Source organism: Danio rerio, chromosome 25 (genome assembly GCF_052040795.2).
Source record: "Danio rerio strain M-AB ecotype USA chromosome 25, GRCz13ab, whole genome shotgun sequence".
Classification (NCBI taxonomy): Eukaryota; Metazoa; Chordata; class Actinopteri; order Cypriniformes; family Danionidae; genus Danio; species Danio rerio.
Genome location: NC_141045.1, coordinates 33,755,001 through 33,780,683, shown reverse-complemented (window position 1 = coordinate 33,780,683; position 25,683 = coordinate 33,755,001). Strand labels below are relative to the sequence as shown.

Here is a 25,683-nt window from a genome sequence, read left to right as displayed (position 1 = left end):
AGAGGGGTTTTGGCCACTTCCAGGCTGGTTTCCAGCCATTTCCTGCCTAGTTTTAGCTGGTCAGGCTGGGAGATGACCAGCTAAAACCAGCCTGACCAGCCTATCCAGGCTGGGAGCCAAGCCAAAACCAGCTATGTCCAGCTTAAACCAGGATGGTCATGCTGGATTTAGATGGTTTTAGCTGGTCACTTTCCAGCCTGACTAGCTAAGAACAGGCTGGAAAGAGCTGGAAACCCAACACAATCTCACGGCAATTCGTAACTTTTTGATTTAGTTACTAATTCGTATATGAATTCGTACGATCTAATTTGTACAATTAGGTACGACTTGATCATCCCCCAATGACGGTTGGGTTTAGGGGTGGGGTTAGGTGCCACGCCTCCTTTTTAAATTCGCACAATTTCGTACGACTGAACTCGTACGAATTCGTAGGAATTAGCCGTTTACTTACGTTTTCTCGTGAGATCAGGCTGGGAAACCAGCCTGGAAGTGGCCAAAACCCTTCTAAAACCAGGCTGGTCGACCAGCTAAAACCAGCCAACCATCCTAGGCTGGTTTAAGCTGGATTTTTCAGCAGGGTGAACACACAAAATGGATACAATACCAAAGCTCTTAGCGAGTGCACCTCTCCTCAGTCATTCATATCCGTCATTTAGCTAGAAATAAGCCGGAGGGAGTTCATCATGACCTACCTGGGAAGCCCAGTGCTCGAGGATCTCATAAGCTCAGGGCTCTCTCCCGGGACAGCATGCCAAACAAGCTTAATTATCAATCATCAGCTAAGTGTGAACTCTTCAATCAATAATAAGGAAGGCCTGCACTCAATCGTTATTAAATGAAACAGGGGAGAAAAGTACAGTTGCCTTGAACCTTGCCGAAGAGCAATTGCACCCCTCCCCTCTTCCCGACAGCCTGCACTCACACTGCTTTTACCTTCTAAACCTGAGCTTGCTTACGTCAACGATGATGCGACTGTTCAGTTCAACAGGAAGAGAAGCGCTCTCGCTCAGGACAGTGGAGATTGCTTTAGTTATATCGTTTTAGTCATTTGACACGCAGTCAGATATTTTGCCGAACAGATCCACAACTTTTGACGCTCATAATCGAGAATGTAAAAAGAAAGAAATGTGAGAAAAGTGCACCAAAACAAGTATTCATACTTATATGTATTGTATAAAAACACAACGGTTACAATCCTAATTGCAGCTGCCATCCATAGTCTTGTAATTCGCTTACTTTTCCATTTACTCAAGCCACATAACATGAGCTCATTCATTCAACAGAACGTGTGTTCAGTCATTTATTTGTTCAATACTTGCATTGCAAATCTGGGGTCCGTTCTTCGTACGTGGATTACTCCGTTAGCTGGATTTGGATATTGACGATTTGACATGATCCAGGATCGTTTCGTTCTTCAAAGCTGATCTGAGAGTTGTTGTCATAGCAACAGTTCTGCTAGCTCAAACCTGATCGGAAGCAGGTTCAAGTCATATAAACAGGATTAGATCGGCTCAGTTCAAGCAAAGATAATTGAGAAAGTACCGAATTATGATATTTTCTTACAGTAGTAGTTATATACACTTGGGAAAATAGTAAAAAAAAAAAAAACTATATATATATATATATAAAGTTATAGTTATTAATAAAATAAAGTTATATTAACAAAACTTATGCAATCTGCACCCTCGAAATGAAAGTACAAAGAGAAAATTTATTGATATTAACTTTTTAGATTGCTTTATACAATTTGTGAATATGATAATAGAAATTCAGAATATGTGACTTTTTAAAAAAAGAAATAATACATTAATGCAGTCATGAACATGTTTTGACAGTTAATATGCCGGTGATTTGAAGCTTCACAAAAGTTGCAGACGCCTTTACCAATATCAAAATGCTTTTGTAAACATCAAGTTATTCCATACAGCAATTAAAAAAACGGCTACTATAATAAAGAAAATCTTTTTTAAATGTAGAACTAAATACACTGATATGCATTGAAATACATGATAAATACTCTTGACACATGAAAGTGTAAAGCCTGCAGCCCACAACAAATGTGGAAGGTTATTGCGTGTCATATTTACAAACCGTTTACTGCTAATTTGATGTAATTTTGCTCACATGGATAATTGAATATTAATCAGATGATGTCATTACGCTGCTGTTTCGTCAGCCAATCGTTGCATTGCTGATCATGATTTCGAGGATCGATAGATCTGTCCTTCACAACACATGCAGCGATCTTAGATCAGTTCATCCAGACATTCTAATCTAATTCGCAAACTTGTTTGAAGAACCAAATTAGCGAGAGATCAGTTATCAAGATTAAAAGATCCGGGATCGGCAAAATCATCTTAGATCATTTAAGCGATGTACGAAGAACAGACTCCTGATGTAGAGCATGAAAGGGTGAAATCCAAACACAAGTAGTCACACAAGACACATTTAATTTGCTTTAAACACCAAGTGGAAAAGTTTATACATAGCTGACCACTACTGATTGGACCACCGAAAACTAATACAAGGAGGAAACAAGCCTTAAAGATTGCAGAAATTCAGATTAAGATAACTGAGTACTGAGATAAGACTTCCTGACGCAAGAGCAAACATCTCAGCAGGACGCTATCAGTCTTAATGATAGCACGGCTGGATGGAAGTTTCTTTGAGAGAGGCTAATGGCAGCCCCCCTGGAGTTTGACAAATGGCTTTTATGAGACCCTGGGAGCAGGAGGAAAATATTCTCTGGGCTGATGAGATGGGAATTGAGGTCTTCAGGGTAACAGCTGACTCTGAAGCGTATATTACGCTTTCCATTGCACACAGGTCCAGGTCCTGCCATAAATTCCAAGGTCAGATAGATTTGTGGCACTGCCCTGCGAAGTGTTGAAGTTGATGATCTAGCAACAACTGTTCAGTTTCTAATGCAGGTTTTTCATGTTTAGGTATGATTGCCATGATTAAATGTGCATTATTAATGAATGTGGCTAACCAAAAATGATAGTTTATTACAATAGTTCCTAAATGTACATTTTTTAATAAGAAAAACAACATCAGTTGGCGTTTCTGTAAGGAGTTTGCATGTTCTTCCTGCATTCGGGTGGTTTTCCCCACAGTCCAAAGACATGAGGTACAGGTAAATTGAGTAAGCTAAATTGTGTGTAGTGTATGAGTGTGTGTGTGTGAATGCGTGTGTGTGGGTGTTTCCCAGAGATGGGTTGCAGCTGGAAGGGCATCTGCTGCGCAAAAACGTGCTGGATGAGTTAGCGGTTCATTCCACTGTGGCGACCCCGGATTAATAAAGGGACTAAGCCAACAAGAAAATGAATGAATGCATATCAATGGTAAATTCATTGTTGAGATACATGTTTCGCAGCAGGCATTAAAAGAAACAACTGTGTGATGTAGTTTCTTTATTGAAGATGAACAAAAAACTACCTAAACAAATGAATAATTATATTAAATACTATAGATTAATGTAAGTGCAATTATGATTTTTAAAATACAAAATACTTATAATGGAATCCAGTTTTCAGAGCTCTAAAAGCTTTTTAAAAAATATCTCCAATTTAGCTTGACATAATTCAATCAGTAGAAGAGAGCATGTAAAATCAGGAGATTCGATGTGTTCATTGAAAGATCTATGTGGTCTATTAAAAAATATGCATTTTATTTTGCAAAATTGCAAGCATATGAGTTGAAATCTGATTAACATATTAAAATAAGTTAAAGTAACATAAAATGTTTTGTTCTCTTGACATTTTTACAGTGTAAAAAGCATTAAAAGAAACAACTGTGTGTTTTGGTTTCTATAAATACAGTTTAACAAAAAAAAAAAACTACCTAAACAAATTAACAGTGTTGGGCAAGCCACGTGAAAAAGGAAGAGCTAAGCTATATGCTAATTAAAATGTAGCTTAACTTCACTAAAAGCTATACCTGTTTCCATCAACTAAGCTAAGCTAAAAGCTACTTGGCAAAAGGAGCTTAGCTACATCTCAGCTATTTGTGCAGTTTTCATTTTTAAATCAAAGCAACTTAAATCCAAGTCAATCATATCTTAGTGATCAATAAAACTGTCAATGAAACAAATGAGGCAGAATAATTCAGTTCAGTTATTTACTGTAAATAATATGCTGTACTAAACAGAAACACATTATCTAAGAGCAAAAACAAAAAAATCCAATAAAACCAGGTGGTGTATATATATATATATATATATATATATATATATATATATATATATATATATATATATATATATATATATATATATATATATGTACTTCCTAAAGTGCATCACAGACTTTATATTTACATTTTGTGAGCCAATATCATGACAAATTTCACAGAATTGTTCTTTATTTTTTCCATAAATTCCAGCTTGTTTAGACAAAGCTGCAGGACAATTTTATAGCCTTTTAAAATGGAGTGAAAACCAAAGACTGCGCCATCAACATGAGCTGCAATCTCATTAAAGACTCCAAGCGTAACACAGCTTGGTGTCAAAAGCCATGTGTTCACCATCTAATCACATATGTTGATATACTGGCTCGTTTTAAGTTAGTGACCATCAGACATGTCTAAAAGTGAGTTTTGATTGAGTAACAGGAAAATCTTAAACCGTGAATTTGTTCCATTAGAATTATTTTTGCTTTCATTTAAATACATACAATTGAAGTCAGAATTATTAGCCCTCTATTGATTTTTTTTTCTTCTTTTAAATATTTCCCAAATGATGTTTAACAGAGGAAGGAAATTTTCACAGTATGTCTGATAATATTTTTTCTTCTGGAAAAAAAAGTATTATTTGTTTTATTTTGGCTAGAATAAAAGCTGATTTTATATATATATATATATATATATATATATATATATATATATATATATATATATATATATATATATATATATATATATATATTTTTTTTTTTTTTTTTAAGCTTAAAATTAAAAGCCCCTTTAAACTATATATTTTTTTCGATAGTTTACAATACAAACCATCATTATACAATCACTTGCCTAATATACTGCCTATAATATATATATATATATATATATATATATATATATATATATATATATATATATATATATTAGTGCTGTCAATCGATAAAAAAAAATTAACTAATTAATCGCACTTTTAAAAAATCGTGATTAATCGCATTTAAAAGACTGAAACTGGTAATTTTGGCTATTCGAGTGGAAGTTTGTGATTGGGTCAGCCCAATGTCAATAAAGAAAAGAACCAATGGGCTGCAGATTATGTCACACGGCCGCTCTTTCCGAAAAAAGAAACATCTTACTTTCAGAGCGTGACAGACAGCTCACAGCACCGTCAATCACTGAGGCAGAAAAACATGACAGTCTGCTAAGTGTTTTATGGGCCAATCAGATCATAAGAAGACAATCAGCCCGGCCCAAAAAGTACGTCGAAACAGCGGGAAACTGCCCGGCGTCTGCCCCTGGCCACAACAGAAAAAAAAAACTGTGTTAATTGCTTAATTTTTTTTAACGCGTTAATTATTTCAAATTAATCGCATGCGTTAACGTGTTAATTTTGACAGAGCTAATATATATATATATATATATATATATATATATATATATATATATATATATATATATATATATATATATATATATATATATATATATTCACATGTGTGTGTGTGTTTGTGTATGTATGTATGTATGTATAAATCTTCTTTGATGTTTTACTAAGGAAAAAGTCCCCTACTTATTGTGTAGCATGTGTATGAGTAAATTAACAGCAAATATTCCTTTGAAAGTGAACAATAATATGCTTATAAGACTGCTTTAACACTTATAAAGGGTGGGGCTGCATGCCTTTTAATTTATGTAACAGTGGTAGCCAACCACAATGGACAGACTTTACAGTGCCACTATATATTAAGTGGCTTTAACTACTATGTACTTACATCAAAATGTAAATAAAATGTATTTAATGTGTTCATAATATTTTGCAGAACACTTCTGGTGCTCTTGGGGTGGGATTTGGATAGGGTAAAAAACAAGTTTCAAGAGTTCACACAAACTGATGATTGGTAATAAGCTAGTTGGCATGCTGTCCTAAGAGAGAGCCATGAGCTCATGAGATCCTCGAGCCCGGGGCTCCCTCCCGTTTGCAGGGCGAGAGGGGAGTTTGAGCTCAGGTAGATCTCGAGAACTCCCCTCCTGCTGCTTAAGGATTGCTATGAGGGTGTGTTGCTGGTGGAATTTGACCATGGTGCTGGTTTCGTTTAGTCATTTTACTTATGTCTCATGTTTTGGATTGTGTGAGGAAACCGAAAGACCCGGGGAAAGCCCACGCGTGCACGGGGAGAACATGAACTCCACACAGAAATGCCCGAACCGGAGGCCATCAGGAGACCTTGCTGACCTATAGAGGAAAAAGAGGAGGAGAGGGGGTGGAAGGGGGGGTTCTTCAAGACGAAGATGACTAAAGGTAAAACGCTATGGTTATTTATACTGAGTTTGGAATCGTCTGATTGGTGGTTTGTTTATTAGCTTGACTCAGGGCCAGCAGTGTCATCATAAACACGTGACCCTCTCGAAATTAGTTTATAAATAAACTTCACTTGGTGGTATGGGTAGGTTTAAGGGTTGGTTAAGCTGTGTGGGATGGTCATTAAGCACGTTGTAATGGATTATTACTTTATTATTAGTTTAATTACACTGTAAAAAAGGCAGGGTTCCACACAATTCATTAATGATGTCCCAACACTAAAAAGTTAACTTCACACTTCAAACAAATTTATGTGGATTGAACATAAAAAAATTAAGTTGTCCTAATGAAATCTCAAAAACTGTGTTAATTCAGCTCATTTTAAATAAGTAGTTTGAACAAGTAAAAAAAAATTATATATATATATATATATATATATATATATATATATATATATATATATATATATATATATATATATGTTTTTTGAGTGTATATATTAGTTAAGGCCACCTAATATAAAGTGAGGCCTGAAGTGGGAGTGGACTAATTAAAAATGAAATTGGTTATTTTAGTTTTATTATGATTCAGTTCAACTTACAAGCCTCTCAATTATCTCAAGTTACAAAATAAAATGTTGTATTATGATTACATTAGGTTGCTTTCTCATCAGCTGTAGTACATGGTAACTTCTAGCACTGCTATAACATGCAGCTCTGCAACACAAAAGCAAAGCATCATGTACTGACAGACTAATGCCCCAATAATCTGTCCCCAGTATGAGGAATTCACTTTCCAGAGGTTGTTAACCCCGCTGTGTTTTGGGAATAGGAACAGCGCGCAGCACATTCCTGTAGACTGAGATAACAGCGCAGAGGTGAGACCTCGTTTCTAATAGGGCAATCACATGCCATGTGGTTCAATTCTTACAAATGTGCAAACGGGGCTGACGTCGGTGGATGTTTACAACCTGCTGATCAAAGCCAAATCTGCACTGTAAAAAATGCAGGGTTGCACACAATACATTAATGTTGGCCCAACACAAATCGATTAAGTTAACTTAACACTTTTGACAAATTGATGTGGATTGAACGTAAAAAAATTAAGTTGTCCCAATGAAATCTCAAGAATTATGTTGATTCAGCTTATTTTAAATAAGTTGTTTGAACAATACATATATATATATATATATATTAGAGTGTGTTTAGGAAATTAGGTAATTCAGAAAGAGAATTTTAGTCCAATTTAGCTTGACAGAATTCCAACATAAGCTTATTCTAAAAATGTAACGCTATATACATTTTTGGGGATCACGAATTATGTAGCCAGAGGTACGTATAGCTGCATTTCGTCTTTAAAGCAAACACTACAGGTGTGATGCTATTCCTTTTCTTGCTTAGCTGATCGCTTAATTCCGTATAGTTGGCTTTTGTTGTCTGGTAGCTCAACGCATAGGCTGTAAAAAATATCCGTAATTTTAAAAAACGTAAAATAACAGCCGGTAAATTATAGAAATTCATTGTAAAATAACTGATATTAAATTACAGAAATTTCCTTAAATTTAAATTTCTGTTAAATTTCTGTATTTTAATATCTGTGATTTTACAGTATATTTCTATAATAAACCAGCTGTTATTTTACGTTTAACCGTAACATTATGCATTTTTTTACAGTGTACGTCGGCAGACATGGGATCAATCGTTGCTTTTTAGAATATTATTGATTGGGTTTAGAGAAGGGGTGGGTGGAGGGGCATGGTCAGTTGGTCAGTCGGTCAGTCAGTAAGTCAGTCAGTCGTCAGCGGCCTCTAGTGGATTTAAGTGAGAACAGCAGACACGAATGGCACTCGCAAGAGAAATTTAAGATTTGACAAAGCACACACAGCGGCCTCTGGTGGATTTGCGAAAACAAAAACTACAAAAAATAAAATAAAAATGTAGCTTCTGGGACTCCAGAAATGTATATAGAGGTGCATTTTCAGAATGAGCCTGCGTTGCGAAATTCAATGAGTAGAAGAGAGCTTGTGAATTCAAGAGACTGTGTATGTTTATTGAAAGATCTACAAGTTTTCATGAAAAATATGTGTTTTATTTTTGCAAAGCTGCTAGCATATGTGCACTTGTTTACACTGTAAAAAATATTGTTGCCTTTACATTTTTTTGTTAAATCAAAATAACTTTTCTAGTCATTTCAACGTATATCAATTAAACTGACTAAAATATTAAGTTAAATTTAGTTGAAACCTGATTAACAATCAAAATAAGTTACGGCATAAAAATATTTGTTGTCTTGACATTTTAACAGTGTATATTTTGTTCTAGGACATAATTTAAATCATATTTAAAATAAATATTTGCTGGTCTCATTGAAAAAAATGCAATGTCCGAAACTAAGTTGAAAAATGTACATATTTCTAAAAGGTTCATATTGAAATTTTAAGTGTACATTTTTAAATCTACAAAGTGTACCTTTTGAAAAGGTTATATTCTGTTGACAGTTCTAAGTGTTTGACCACTTTAGGCAAGAAAAACAATACTTGAATTCCCACCATACAACTTCCTAATATTCCTATAAAAAAACTAAAAACCTTTTTTTAAATGTCCCATGACATCTCAATCCCATCATTCTTTTCTCAGACCCTCTCTGAATGCCCTCAAGTGTTTATAAATCTTTGATGGCCCAGTTTAAACCATACAGTACATATATTTATAGTGTGAGATTAAGTCTGAGGAAACAAGCCTATTTGTTTTTCTGTGCAAAAAAAAAAAGAAAGAAAAATGTATAATAAATGTTTGAAGCTCTCTTATTTATTTGTTAATAAAATGGTTAATGTAGTTTATTTATTATTATTTTATTTATTTTATTTTATTTTTAATTATTTGTCAATTCTTATTTCATACTTAATTTCACCTCACAGCCATACAGTACAACTTTAGAGTTATACTGTATATTAGCATTTATACTTTTTTTTTTCTTAAACAGTGTATTGCTAATATAACAAAGACAAAAAAAGGGTGTCCAAATTGTTTCAACCAACAGCTACCAGCAACAAATAAAATCGAAAGAAAAAAATAGAAAGGATGTCAAAATACTGTACTTTTTTCAATCCCATTTACTAACAATTGCCGCTGCCACCAGTTTTCACCATATCACTTTACTAATGTATAGAATAAGTCGTCTGTTCTATTCTGGTGTAGGCTTTCTATTCCTGTAAGAAACAAATATTTGACTTCATCTGCCCTCTAATGGTCAAATACACAAACAGCAGACAAGACCCAGGCACATTCCTGTCGTGCTGATGTAATCACAATCCCGCTTTCCTTGGGAACACAAGATCCATTTTTTGATTCCCAGCGAGTGCAGAATCCAAAAGCAAGACACAAGGTGACATTCTCATGCCCTGCATGATGGCACATTCAGGAATGAACAAACATATTTTGGATTTGGTTGCAGATTAAAATGCATTTGCCTGATTCATTTTTTATGACAATGGATTGCAATGAACTAATGTCGGCTGTTGGAAGAACGGCTAGGGCAGGGGTGTTTAAATTGTTTGTGAAACCCGTATAACATGATTATGCATTCATTTTTTTCTAATCTAATGTACTGTAAGTGTTATGAATGACCAGATGGTGGTAGAGTTGACCAGCAGAGTGAATTAGACAGACAGCAGTTCAGTAAAAGCTTCAGTCAACACCAGCGCTGCTGCTCATCTGCTCTCTTGCTAAATATAATCAATTCAAATAAAATGAATAAGAATGACTTCACATTTCAAGGTACTGACGTCAAATGGATTTGCCGTTTTGACATGCTTTTGAACATCAAGGTGTCATTTACCCTCATTTATTCACTCATTTTCTTTTTAGCTTAGTCCCTTTATTAATCTGGGGTAGCCACAGCGGAATGAACCACCAACTTATCCAGAATATGTTTTACGCAGTAAATGCCCTTCCAGCTGCAACCCATCACTGGGAAACACCCATACACTCTCAGTCACACACATATCGTATGGACAATTTAGCCTATCCAACTCACCTAAAGCACATGTCTTTGGACTTGAGGGAGAAACTAGAGCTCTCAAAGAAAACCTACAAGAACACGGGAAGAACATGCAAACTCCACACAAAAATGCCAACTGTCCCAGCTGAGGCTCGAAGCAGTAACGTTCTTGCTGTGAGGCGATCGTGCTGCCCACTGCATCAACATGACGCCCTATTCTTATTTATATGACTTGAATTTATTATGTCTTTGGACTGTGGGGGAAACCAGAGTACCCGGAGGAACTCCATGCGAAGGCAGGGAGAACATGCAAACTCCACACAAAAACTCCAACTGAGCCGAGGTTCGAACCAGCGACCCAGCAACCTTCTAGCTGTGAGGTGACAGCACTACCTACTGCGCCACTGCCTCGCCTGAATATCTTCAAAAGAACCATTATTAAATCTACCATTATTGTACTGTATATATCATATTGTCCTCAGCAAGTCAGGCCCGTAGCCAGTCTGCTGAAGAGGCTGGTTCTTTTTTCTCAAAAAGTGGACCTTTTTGCAGTTACACGCCTCAGTTTCCATTTAACTATGAGATTTAAATACTATTAGTGACATTTTAAGCAGTACTTTTCTTTTTCTTTTTTGCTGGATTAGCAAGTCAGATGTCATCATAACCACACTTTTTGATGTAATAAAATTATTTCCTAAAAATGTGCAGTAAAGAAAAATTAAAACAAGACTGTTTTTTTTTTTTTACATACTAATTTTATCATATATCATTAGGACGAATTGCAATCTGTTAAAGTTTTAAAGTAAAAAAAAAAAAACTGTAGCCTACTGTCATTTATTAGAACAAAAAACAAACTAGCCAGGACATTTAACTGTTCTCAGTCACTTTTTCACCATTATAATAATAAAAAATAATAATAATTAAAACATAATAATAATAATAATAATGATAATTAATAATTATTAATTAATTTTTTAAATTAATAATTTAAAATTTAAATTATTAATGATAATTATTAATAATGATAAATAATGAATTCTTCTGAATTTTTCTAGTCTTTTTGGTAAAAAAAAAACTATAAAAACTCCTGGATATTGACAATAGCCACAATATACTCAAATTAATTCAACATGGTCTGCATCTGGTGCTTCACACCTTTTTATTGCTCATTTTTATTTCAGGAATAAAGTCCAAGATTTAGAATAAAACTTACCTATAAAATGTTTCATCTGTTTATAAACAATACAGTGGTGACAGAAGACTTCTCCTACATCAGATTATAGTCGAAGCAACAGCCGACAGAGGATCCGTTTGGTCTTAAAGCCTTTTTTCGATGGATTATTTTCATTATTTATGATGGCATAGCAGTCAAAATAGGACAAATGAGCTCTTGTCGGGGACAAATTCTTGACCTTTGTCAGTGATGGGTGGGTCTTCCGAGCCACCAGAACCCTCCTGGCTACAGGAGTGAAAAGTTAGAGCACATGTTTTATGCTTATAGCAAACATGTTTTGTATAGAATTTTGACTGTAAAAGCGCACCTACAGGTGTTTCAGGCGCAGGTCAGATTTTCTCCAGGTCATAATTTGGTTTGTTTATATTAATTGTGTCTAAAAAAATGATTAGACCTGTACAGTTTCATCTGGAATGCATCCCAGATCACCTTCTGAAGTGGTTTGAGCGATCGGATTTATTTCGGGTAAGAATAAAACGAATGAAGTGACCAAACAGCCTCAAAAACACCGACGTGACAGGATTAACGCCTTTTTCTGTGAAGTGCGGCTGAGGACTCTGCTTGCCATTAAAGCCTTCGTCTGACAGTTATTTAAAAAATAATGTGGCCAGTTAGCCTAGAACAGTGGTCACCAAACTTGTTCCTGGAGGGCCGGTGTCCTGCAGATTTTAGCTCCAACCCTAATCAAACACACCTGGGCAAGCCAATCAAGGTCTTACGTATAGGGGAGACCGGGGATGATTGTAAAACAATTTTTCTTTAGCACCTAAAACTACTGTTTTTTTGCTACATGACTAAAACTTTTAGGCAAAGTACCCACATTTGTCTCCTACACGTCAACTATTTAAATTTCTTAAACTATCACAGACTGTGTGAGATGATGACAAATACAAAGTGGTCGTTTGTTACAAGCTACCCCACTACTGGGTTGGTTGTAACACATACTGGGGTAAGTTGTAACTGGTAAACAAAATGCACAAAAACTATGGGTACTACAAGTGATATGCCACAACAACAGTTTTACTGTAAATAAACGACTGCGACAATACAATAAATGTGAATATTGCAAGTGTACGTGCATCTTGTGTGTGTTTAAGCATGCACATGTGCGTTTGTGTGTCCATGTGCGTACGTGCACATTCATATGTATGTGTGTGTGTTTGTATACTTTCAAAACGCGTGTTTCAACCTACACCGCCACTGTCATCTATTGTTTAGCTACGTAGCTGTATTAGCATGGCGCTTTGAAATTAGCAGGAGGTTGATACACCATTCTTTTCTACAGAAACGACAGTTTGACCTGATATAACTCATATAACATCATCTACAATGGTAGAGGTACTGTACTAAACTAAATATTATCTTGCTGTTTATTTTTACTTTCTTACCTCAGATTTTGATTTTCTGTTGTAGCTTCTAGAGAGATTGCAAGTGTCATTGTTACCAGCGATCGCTAACCCCCAGAGGTCGCTGGTAAGCATTCACACTCCTTGAACTACATATCTGCCATGTTATGGACTACAACACCCAGTCAGGCCACACACACACACCACCGGTTCAAGATCCAGACTGATTAAACTCTCACAGCTGAAGCCACTCACACAATGATTATTTGGACTATTTAAACCCCTCTTTTCCACACACATGTTGCCGAGTCTTGTTCACTGTATAAATGACATTACAACGCGTTTATCCTGTCTTGTTTTCGACTTAGCTTTTTACTCTTGTTCTCCCTGCCTGCTGCCTGCCTTTTTGACCTCTCGCCTGTGTAATGATTATGATTCTGGACTGCCTATATATATATATCAGTTTATACCTGACCATTGCTTGCCTGACAACGATTAAAACCTGCATTTGGATTCTACCTTCTGTTGTGAGTGTCATCTCCCTGTTGTTACAGCAAGACTGACTGGAAAATCTCCATGTGTGATTGTTAAGGATGCCAGAGGAAACTGGAAATGTTACATGACCCCTATCTTATGCCTGATTCGTGAAACTGGTACACTGTAAGAAAAACAAATCGTAAAAAAAGGTCAAATGACTGGCAGCTACAGCTACCAAACAAAAACCATAAAATTATGATAAAATGTCTTTGTTGAAATAAAGTGCAAAAAATAATAAATCTACAGATATTTTCATTCAAATGTTTAGAGAAAAACACTGTTATTTTACAGACTTTTCCTAGATTATTACGATCAAATCCGTTCAATAAAGTTACACACTAAGAGTTTTACAAAGAAACACTGTTATTATACAGACTTTTCCTAGATTATTATGATCAAACACCATCAATAAAGTGACTGCACTAAAAGTTCAAGAGAAAACAATGTTATTTAAAAGAATTTTCCCTAAATCATTACAATTAGACACCTTAAATAAAATGCCAAGACATGCCCATGATTGTAATTTAACAGTTTTATTTTGGATCAAAAAAATTTGGAAAAAATAAATGAGATACAACTGATTAAAATTCTTACAACTTTAAAATTACAGTTGTTACATTTTATTGAATAGTGTTTATGTAAAACATGTAGAGGTTTAAGTTCTATGGAATGATTCAGTTACAGATCTTAAATGAAACTGTAACGTGGAGAGGACCCTGACAAAGAAGTGCAGATCCAAATGCAGGTTTATTACACAGAGATGGTCAGGCAAACAACAGTCAACACAGGGGCAAACAGATGTAACATTATGCAGGGAATCCAGAGTCATGGAGAAATAACAGGCAAATGGTCAGTCCCAGCAGCAACGTAAACAATTAACGAACAAAGCAAGGCAAAAGAAGAGAAACGCATCATAATGTTCACAGTAACAGTGTAATAACACTAAGCAATTGGTCTATGCTGCTTTTAAAGTGCATGTAATAAGTTCATAATGATCCTCCGACTGTGTGTGTGCAATCAGCGGAATCCGGAACAGGTGGATGTGTGTAACTTTATTGAACGGATTTGATCGTAATAATCTAGGAAAAGTCTGTAAAATAACAGTGTTTTTTCTGTAAACATTTGAATGAAAATATCTCTGATTTATAATTTTTTGTACTTTATTTCAACAAAGAAATTTTACCATAATTTTATGGTTTTTGTTTGGCAGCCGTAGCTGCCAGTCATTTGACATTTTTTTTTATGATTTATTATTATTATTATTATTTTTACAGAGCAAGTAATTACAATTTATTACTTAAATTTTACGTAACTTTAAATGTACTTCATAAAAAACAGAAAAAAACACTGTGTAAATAATACAGCAATTTTATTGTATAAAACAGAAAAGTTGCTGTAATTTGTCAGTACATAAAATAACAGTCAAGCTGTTAATTTACAGATATTGTTTGTAATTTTTACGGATTTTTAAATATAATTTAAAATAACAGAAAAAATACTGTATAAATAATACTGTAATTTCCCTTTATAAAAAAACAAAAATGTCAGTAATTTGTCTTTAATAATAAAGTACCTAAAATGAAATTATTTTTTATTATTCATGAGATTATTTGTCATTTTACTAAGTTTTGAATATAATTTGAAATCACAAAAAAATACTTAAAAAAATTTAGAGATTTTTTTTGTAAAATTAATTTTTTTTTTTTTTACAGTGTAGTGTTACAACTCTCCCTGTGTTTCAACTATACCCGGTCTCCCCTACTTGAAACATCCAGGCAGGTGTGTTGGGGGTTAAACCCTGCAGGGACACTGCCCCTCCAGAACCGAGATTGGTGAACCCTGGTCTAGAACCTCATCGATAGGGACAGATTTTTATCTGTTAGGAAGTAAGTAACATTTGGCAGTCTTTTTGAACATGTGTTCAATATTTTGCAACAATGATGCCGCTGCCTACCTTTTCTGCCTTCTTGCTCTTTTCGACCCACAGCGTTACTCAGTATGGATGTCGCATCAAAGATTCAAATGTTACCACTCAGTCAGTGGGTTATGTCACATTATTGTGGCTTTGAGGCTCTATGGGATTCAAATTACTGGCCAGAGTAATTTAAAATGACACTTTATTACAATATATATTAAATATAAATATATTAATATATAATAATTATATATACATATATTGTTAAATTACATAAAATAATTAAAATGACAAATTCTGGACCTTTTGGCCGTTGGGGGTGGTTCGTTCCAACCACCCGAACCCCCCCTGGCTGCAGGCATGTTGTCTTAAAGGCAGCTGTTTCTCATAACTTTGTGTGACTGAGACCATGACATACCTGACTTAATAATGTCATAAGACCGCTTTAAAACTTTTACCATTCATACTGTTTGCATTTAACTCTTAATGCATTATCCAGATGGGATAAAATAAATAAATGTTGACATTACCAATAACATATTTAAAAGCCTGTTTTAACTGCAACTCAATCTCCTTAACGGCTCCCAATGGACACCGGATCTCATGGTGGCAGATTTCCCAAATGTTATAACCCTCGCATTGGGTTTCAGGGTGTCTGTCTAAGTGCCTGTGGAAATTATGTGCCCTCAACATAGTTTGGCATCTTCTTGCATGTGTTGTGTTGGGGTCAGGAGATATATTTAGCGAGTCAGTTCAACACTTGAGCTCCTTGGAGAAACCCAAGAGGGACCCTGAACATGGAGAGACCACACAAGCCCTGACCTTACATGGAGGCGATGAGAGCTCTGGATCCAGAAACAGGAGATGTTTGGTGGGCTGGCTGCGAAAGTGCAAACTTGAGATGCTTAAGGGTCTCGCAGTGAGAGTTCTGCGTTGTCTTTTTTGAAAAATGAAAGGGTCAGACCAAATGTATTTGTTAGGAAGAACAGCTGTGGTGACTGAGATGAAGTATTTGTAATTAGGCTTTTAGGCAAGTCATATTTCTTTCTAGAACACCTTTACAATGTAGATTGTGTCAGAGCAGCTTGGATGAAAAATAAAAAGCCATGCCAAATATTAAGAGAGATTAATTCAGTAAGGCAAGCGAACTTTATTTATAGAGCACAATTTTACACAACCGTAGTTGAACCAAATACAATAAAATAAACTCGAAAATAAAAACTGGTATGAAAAATATAAGGAAATATTTAAGTATAAAAGTAATACTAAAATAAAAATTAAAAAATAACACGCATGCGTCACTCAAAGGCAAGAGAGTAAAAATAAGTCTTTAAAGGATCATGACACCCCCCACTTTCGGTTAAAGTCTACTTCAAAATTTTTTTAAAAGATGCATGATTAATGGCCGTGGAGCTCCGCGAGCATCGGGCAGGAGTGGGCGTGGCCAGCAGGGGAGATGAGGAGTGATCAACTGTTGTTGTCAGTTAGCTCACAAATTGAGACAAACCGTGAGGAGACGCACGAGTTTATAGTTTACAAAGTTAAAATGCAAAGAGATAAACAGTAATTTAATGCCCTGCTACATTTGTTATTCGTAATTTCATGTACAGACAACCACAATTTATATCATTATAAAGATAATCGTGTTCTATTAAAGGTTCAGGACACCCTGGAGAACTTTTTTTTTTTTATTTTAACAGATTTGTTTGTGTTGAGCATCAGTTAAGACAATAGCCCCTTTCACACAGTGATACCGGTAAATATCCGGAAAATTTCCGGAACGACTTTACCGGTATATTCAAAAAAGCGCTGTTCACACAGGCGAGGACGTTACGGAAATTTTCCGGAAAAGAGCATTCACACATCCATTCCAAAATACCGGTAAATTCTGACATCAATCACCACAAATGAGCTTTAAACAGCTGCGCTTGTATTTGTAAACATTTGACTAAATTACAAACTCTGTGGATGATCAATATTGTGAACAACTTTCGCAGGATCACTTTTGCATGTCATAATATGTGCGTGTTCAGGCGCTCACAGGCTGTTTCACAGGCACACGCAAAGATTGAAGGTAAACAAACAGAGGCTTATCATAAGCATCTCATCGATGATTATTTACACAGTTGGCATTAAGAAGAACATATAAACGTGATCTGACTAACTTCTAGCAGCTAAATGTGTCTGGAAAAATATTCAAAGGCTTTTATTCTCACAAACCGCGCGGACGTAAATGCGTCTGACTGTTGTGATTGGCTAAAGCAGACGTCTCACGTCAGCACGTTCTAGACGTGCACGCGCTTATTACGGGAATCTCCCTTCCTTCCTAATGTTAGCACCTGTCAGCGTTAATTGTGAGGAAAACTGGATAATTTTGAGCTTTTGTCAGCTAATTTCAGCTTCCGGGTTTAAAATGATTTTTCATCAAAATCGGCGACGTATCGAAGTACTGCAAGTGCAATGATGACGCGTCGGTTTCACATTATTATTCATAGCGGAGTTTTCTTATCCTATGAGAAGAGCCGGCTGCTTAATTATTCATGAGAGCACGTGCTTTCCGAAGGCAAGGCAGACCTGCCAGACCAGTGCCAAGCTTAAGCTGTGAGACACGGACCCACGTCACTTAGTAGCCGTTTATGAAGGCTACACACACAAATCTGTTAATATATAAAAAAAAGTTCTCTAGGGTGTCCTGAACCTTTAAGTTAGATTTAAAAGCATCCAATGAAGGAGAAATCCTAATGTTCAGAGGGAGACTGTTCCAGAGCCTTGTGGCTGCAACAAAAAGCCTGATCACCTTTTGATTTGCAGCGAGAACGAGGGACAGACAAAAGAAACTAGTCATGGGATCTTAACAGTCTACAAGCTGTATAGGCCCAGGCCCGGATTGGCTAATCAGGAGAACCGGGAGAATTCCCGGTGGGCCGGTCTGTTTTTTTGGCCGCGAGGGCCGGTGTCCCTAGCTGCTTGCACTCTCAGCAGTTGCACTTTTTTCATTTATTTATTTAACTGACCATAGCAACACTATTTTTATTCATTATTTTGCCACAGCCCTGCTCTTTTTATTAATTTTCTCGCAGCCCCGTGAGCAAAATGCAGCCCGCAGTTTGATAATGATGTTACTATCATTCCACCCCAAACAGCGGCACCTTAGTAAATATTAATTAATATTAATGAATATTACACCTGCTCAGATGATTCACAACATTAAGGAATCTGATATAACTTGATCAGACATCTAAAAAGGGAAGAAAAACAGTAGACATCAATAGCAGCAGATAACAGTGCAATACTTATTCTTTATCCCGAACTCATTACCTTAACAGTGCAAGCTTGGTCTAGTGGTTAACACATTGCATTTCATGCCGCTGATCCGAGTTCGAATCACCCCGGAGTAAAATATATTTTTTCATTTTTAGTGTTAAGACATATAATACTGTTTCGGTTACTTATGTAGGGTTACATATTATTATTATTATTTTTATATTATATATAATATATATTATATTTATATATTATATATAATATATATATATATATATTTTTTTTGTGACGACCATTACAAAGGACTGGATATCTAAAAAGAATTAATGTTCTCATATTTATGAAAACCATTTGAAGTTCTAAAGCAGCTGTGTCCTTGAAAAAGACGTGTTAGTGTCATTAAGCCTGATTTATACTTCTGCGTCAGGTGACCGGCGTAACCCACGGCGCATGCAACGCGCGTAGCTGTACATTTATACTTCTGCGCGCTGTCTCTGTCAGTCTGCAATAACACTTCCGAAACGCTAGTTGGCAGTGAGGTGTAAATGTTCCTCTGTGTCGAGTTTCTTCGCTGCTTTTTTGCTTTTCCTGAACACTTCCGGGATGTACAAGTGGCTCAAACTCGCTCATTTTGAGGCAGGAACCGGCGGACGTGCAACAACGAGGTAAACACAAAACAAAACTTACCATCCGGAGCTCCTTCACAGGACTCCACACTTGTAAACAATCGCTCGCGCCATTCGCGCGGCTCTCGGTCCCGCCCAGATTCGTCAGCGCTACCAAGCCGACCAATCACAGAGCTTACGCTACGCGTCGTTGCGACATGTAGTTAAATTTTTTGAGAGGTGCACGTCAGCGACAGCCACGGCGAAGGGCTACGCGCCAGCGCCGTAGCATACACCGGCGTTTGACGCAGAAGTATAAATCAGCCTTTAGAAACTGAATTGTAAATAACGTTATATTAATATAGTCGTCAACTGAGGTGGGCCGGTCTAAGGCTTGAAACTCCAGAGCTAAAAAGGAGTTCCACTCCGGCCCTGATAAGGCCTAATAAGTTCACTGACATAGGCCGGGGCAGAATTGTGCAATGCGTTATAAGTGAAAAGAAGGATTGTATAATTACTTCTGAATTTTATAGGAAGCCAGTGCAATGAGGGGAGGACAGGGGAGATATGATCTCTTTTCTTGGTTCCTGTAAGGGAACAAAACTTGTTTTAGGACTCTCTGTTATTCTTTTTGTTTTAAGTTAACAAAAATATGTTGTATGGTGTCAAAAACACAGCACATGCAAAAGTATCTACAATACCTGACAAAAGTCTTGGGTCCATGCGGGTTCCAATAGGTCTTCTGCAGTATGTGTGATGATTGGGATGCAGTTCAGTAGATGATACATCTAATAAATCAACCTTTTTCAAAATTATCAACTAGAAGTCAAGTTATTTGTTGCTCTTACAATTGGGATCGACAACAAGACTTTCGTCACATTGTGTATTACCCACATGGAAGGAACCTATATGAGGATACATGCGCATATATGAAACATATATACTGTATATGCCACATATAGGCAAAATTTAGGTGCATATACAGTTGAAGTCAGAATTATTGCCCCCTTTGAATTTTTATTTTTATTTTTTATTTTTAAATATTTCCCAAATTATGTTTAACAGAGCAAGGAAGTTTTCACAGTATGTCTGATAATGTTTTTTCTTCTGGATAAAGTGTTATTTGTTTGATTTCAGCTAGAATAAAAGCTTTTTTTCTTTTAAAAAAAGTTTTTTAATTTTTTAAACATCATTTTAAAGTCATTATTAGCCCCTTTAAGCTATATATTTTTTGATAGTCTACAGAACAAACCACCTTAAACAATTGCCTAATTACCCTAACCTGTAGTTAACCTAATTAACCTAGTTAAGCTTTTAAATGTCACTTTAAGCTGTATAGAAGTGTCTTGAAAAATATGTAGTCAAATATTATTTACTGTCATCATGGCAAAGATAAAACAAATGAGTTATTAAAAGTGAGTTATTAAAACTATTATGTTAAGAAATTTGTTGGACAAATATTCTCTCCATTAAACAGGAATTGAGGATAAAATAAACAGGGGGCTAATAATTCTGTAATAATTAATTTTAGACATACATTTTTTGTATGTATTTTTGTATGTATTATTTCAACATATGGTTACAAAACCTAAACAAAAAATAACTTATTACAAGTCTTACAAATAAATTATACAAGTCTTACCGTGCTCTACACAGAAAGCACATAAATACTGTAGAACACATGAATAAACCATTTAATTTCATATAAAGTGTACAACAGTATTGCCGTATGATATTATGACTGTTCAGTATACACTACTAATTGTGATAATTTCGTATTTTTTCAGAAAAATAAAAATACATTAAAAAAGTTCCTTTATGTCTTTGAGGAACTGTCATCAAATGCATATACATGTTGCAAAAACTTATTTTAAATCTGTTTTGTCAGTGTTTGTTTACAGTTTCTTTACCCCGCAAAAGTTGTTTAATTACACCTAAAAAAAAATCTGTAGTTTTATGGTTTACCTCCATCAGCTGGGGAATAGGAAAAAAGCGCAAAATAACGGCCGTTAAATTGCAGAATTATACTGTAAAATAACAGAGGTTGAATTACAGAAATTTACCAGAAATTTAAATTCAAGTAAATTTAAGTTTAAAGAAATTTCTTTATTGTCCCTTATTTTACAGTAAATTTCTGTAATTTATTGTGTTATTTTACAGTCAATTTCCGTAATTTATTGTCCGTTATTTTACAGTCAATTTCTGTAATTTATTGTCCATTATTTTACAGTAAATTTCTGTAATTTAATTTCCTTTTTTAAGGTAAATTTCTGTAATTTAATTTCTGTTATTTTACACTCAATTTCTGTAATTTAATGTCCGTTATTTTACAGTCAATTTCTGTAATGTATTGTCTGTTATTTTACAGTAAATTTCTGTAATTTAATGTCCGTTATTTTACAGCAAATTTCTGTAATTTAATTTCCTTTTTTAAGGTAAATTTCTGTAATTTAATGTCCGATATTTTACAGTAAATTTCTGTAATTTAATGTCCGTTATTTTACAGTCAATTTCTGTAATTTAATGTCCGTTATTTTACAGTCAATTTCTGTAATTTAATGTCTGTTATTTTACACTCAATTTCTGTAATTTAATGTCCGTTATTTTACAGTCAATTTCTGTAATTTAATGTCCGTTATTTTACAGTAAATTTCTCTAATTTATTGTCCATTATTTTACAGTAAATTTCTGTAATTTAATGTCCATTATTTTACAGTAAATTTCTGTAATTAATGCCTGTTATTTTACATTAAATTTCAGTAATTTAATGTCCGTTATTTTACAGTAAATTTCTGTAATTAATGCCTATTATTTTACATTAAATTTCTGTAATTTAATGTCCGTTATTTTACAGTCAATTTCTGTAATTTAATATCCGTTATTTTACAGTAAATTTCTGTAATTTATTGTCCGTTATTTTACAGTAAATTTCTGTAATTTAATGTCCGTTATTTTACAGTAAATTTCTGTAATTAATGCCTGTTATTTTACATTAAATTTCTGTAATTTAATGTCCGTTATTTTACAGTAAATTTCTGTAATTTAATGTCTGTTATTTTACAGTAAATTTCTGTAATTTAATGTCCGTTATTTTACAGTAAATTTCTGTAATTAATGCCTGTTATTTTACAGTAAATTTCTGTAATTTAATGTCCGTTATTTTACAGTAAATTTCTGTAATTAATGCCTGTTATTTTACATTAAATTTCTGTAATCTAATGTCCGTTATTTTAAAGTAAATTTCTGTAATTGAATGTCCGTTATTTTACAGTAAATTTCTGTAATTTAATGTCCGTTATTTTACATTAAATTTCTGTAATTTAATGTCTATTATTTTACAGTAAATTTTTGTAATTTAACAGCCCTTATTTTACGTTGTATTTTTTCCGCCACCGCAGCTGCTGGAAATAAACCATAAAATTACTGATTTTTTTTTTACATCTTTAAATAAATAAATTTTTGTTCAGCCATTAATAATTAAAAGCAACGAAGCCTTTTAATGCTAACGATTTCAAATGAATCTTTCAAGATTAAACAAAATATGAAGCTGCAAAATTATTTTTAATAATAATAATAAGAAATGTTCATTAAGTATCACATCAGCATACATTGTAAAAAGTAAATAGTTACTTAAAGTAAGTAAACTCAATGCCTTAAAAGCAAAAGTGTGAGTTAAAAATTTTTAGGTTGACAACATAATTTTTCTAATTATGCAAATTGTACTTTTTTCTTAAATAAAGTCTTCTTTTTACAGTGTATCTGAATGCTTTCTGAGGGAAAATGCTATGCTGTAACCTGAGTGATGATAAATAAAATTCAGCTTTGCCACGTCACAAATTAATGACATTTTAATTGTAATAATATTTCAGAATGTTACGTTTTTATCAAATCAAAACGGCCTTGGTGAGCAGCAGAGATTTGTTTCAAAAGCATCAAAAAATCAGTTTAAGCCCTTTTGAATGACAATGTTCTTGCTAATAGTTTTAGAGCTCTAGCAAAAACACAAAGGCAAATATATATGTATACACTAATCTTTAATGCCATGCTGTTTAACACTGAGACAATGTACAATGTGCAAAATGGTCCAGGGAAAATACTTTTTATTGGAACGGGAGGTTTACAGGACAGAAAGATGTTTGGCAGAGAAATCTGAAGACATATATGTGAGGAAAAAATACATAAAACATCTTAAGCCTCGGACTCAAACATCTTCTTCCTGCCGTCCATACCAGCCTTATCCTCAATGTTCTTACGCCAGTCGCCGACCTGTTCTACAGACTGTGGAGAGAGGAAAAAAGATATCACACATGAGTACAGAGCACTGACGAAGATGAATTAAGGGTCAAATACAGTCAACTTGGGCCACAAGAGCCCTGTTGACACCTGATAATAAAGGGATAGTTCACCCAGAACTGAAAATTATGTAATCATTTACTCACCATTGACTTGTTTAAAATCAGTTTGAGATTTTTTTTGTTCTGTTGAACTCTAAAGAACTACATTATTAACACTAAAGAAGTTATATTGATGAATGTTGGAAACTGGTAAACAATGTCTTCCATGGTAGGAAAAATAATGGTAGTCGATGGTAAGTAGTTTCTAAAATTCATCAAAAAGACTTCCTAAAAAACTAAAACTGGTTTGGAACAAATGTTTGGAGTCAAATGATGACACAATTTTCAGTTTTCGGTGAGCTTTCTTTTGCCAGTTGGATGACAAGTAGATGAGGGAGACGTTATTTACACTTTCATTGTAGGTTTGTTCATTTCTTTGAGTGGATGGTTTATGGGTATGGTCAACACAATCTCACGGCAATTCGTAACTTTTTCATTTAGTGGCTAATTCGTACGAATTCGTACGATCTAATTCGTACATTTTAGTATGATTTGCTCATCCCCCAATGACAGTTGGGTTTAGGGGTGGGGTTAGGTACCACGCCTCCTTTTTAAAATCGTACAATTTCTTACGACTGAACTCGTACAAATTCGTACGAATTAGCCACTAAACTGCCAAAACGTAAAATACTTACGTTTTCTCGTGAGATCAGGCTGGTATAGTATGTTTGGGCTTTCAATCCAATAATGTGAAATAAGCTTATGCAGCTTATGTATGAATGTGAAGGTAAAAAAGTAGAAAGATAGATGGATATATGGTCAATTATGCTTTGATAGCTACAAAACTATGCCAAACGCTGAGGATTTCTCTTAGAATCAGAACTGCATTCTCTTCACCTTTTGTTTTCATTCTTTTGTGTCTTGTTTTGTATGTTAGCCTTCAAACCAAACACTATTTCCCACAGCAAATTGTAAATCACATGTGTGCTTCAACATCGCACCCCAAAATGGTCTTTAGTGGCTGTTTGAACCATACCTGTCAACACAGGCACAAATAAAGGATATGCCCAATATAATAAGAGATATCCCCCACCCTAAAAAAATCCCCAAATTACTAAATATGTTTTTGTGGAGCTGTAAATAAACAGTTAAACAGTCAGGAATATGTTCTCATATTATCATCTACAAAAGAAAGAATAAATAGTACACATTAGCAGCTAATAAATTAGCAAACACTTAATCTTTTTAAACCTAATAGCTATTATAAAGAATTAGAACCAAGTTATCAAATCTCATTAATCTTTAATGTATAACTTAAACATTCTGATTAAAGAGCAATGAATGAATCTCATTTATGTGTTTTCACTTGATTACATTAAATAACGGAGGTGTCACTTTTAAAATGTACAGATCTGATGTTATAATAAAAGCTTTCCTAACTTTTTATAAGGACAAAATTAGTCGGGTTTGAAAAAACCCACCAAGATCGACATCTTTAGATGTTACTATTATTAATTATGTGTATATGTCTGTTCAAACACGCACTCAAAACCCAGACTTTCACTTCAAATTGGGTGTACAGAATCTGTTTGGTAAACAGCATCTACTTATAACGATGAAGTGCATCAGCTGACAGTCACGCACTGCTATACACTGTAAACCCTAATGTTGTCTTTACTTAAACAATCAAGTTAAGTTGACTGAACATTACTTAAAATTTAGCATTTTGGTTCATTTAATTTACTTATATACAATGAAAGTGCATAAACTTGAGATTTCAAGTGTAGTGAGCTCAAAATCACAAATAATACTGTGAAAAAAATAGGTTGTTTTTAATGTATTCTTGACTGTAAAATTTTTATATGTGCAACCTTTTACTGGAGGTATTTTTTTTTATCAGAAAACAAGGCTTCATGTATAATTATTCACCAAAATAGGAATAAATGGCTACTTATTTTTCTTTTAAACATTTTATTCATG

General features: G+C 34.5%; 1 protein-coding gene and 1 long non-coding RNA gene across 2 annotated transcripts in view; one reads left to right on the top strand and one right to left on the bottom strand.

Annotated features, from left to right (window-relative positions):
- Positions 1 to 19,049: 19,049 nt before the first annotated feature.
- Positions 19,050 to 23,629, top strand: LOC147837885 (uncharacterized). The gene is made up of 2 exons (XR_015526710.1): positions 19,050 to 21,736; positions 22,641 to 23,629. It is a non-coding gene; the product is annotated as an uncharacterized LOC147837885 (long non-coding RNA).
- tnni2a.4 (troponin I type 2a (skeletal, fast), tandem duplicate 4) overlaps positions 23,389 to 25,683 on the bottom strand; it is a 10,561-nt gene continuing 8,266 nt past the window's right edge. The window contains 1 exon segment of the mRNA NM_001009901.2: positions 23,389 to 23,647. Coding sequence (NP_001009901.2) covers positions 23,558 to 23,647 — 90 coding nt within the window. The 3' untranslated portion in view covers positions 23,389 to 23,557.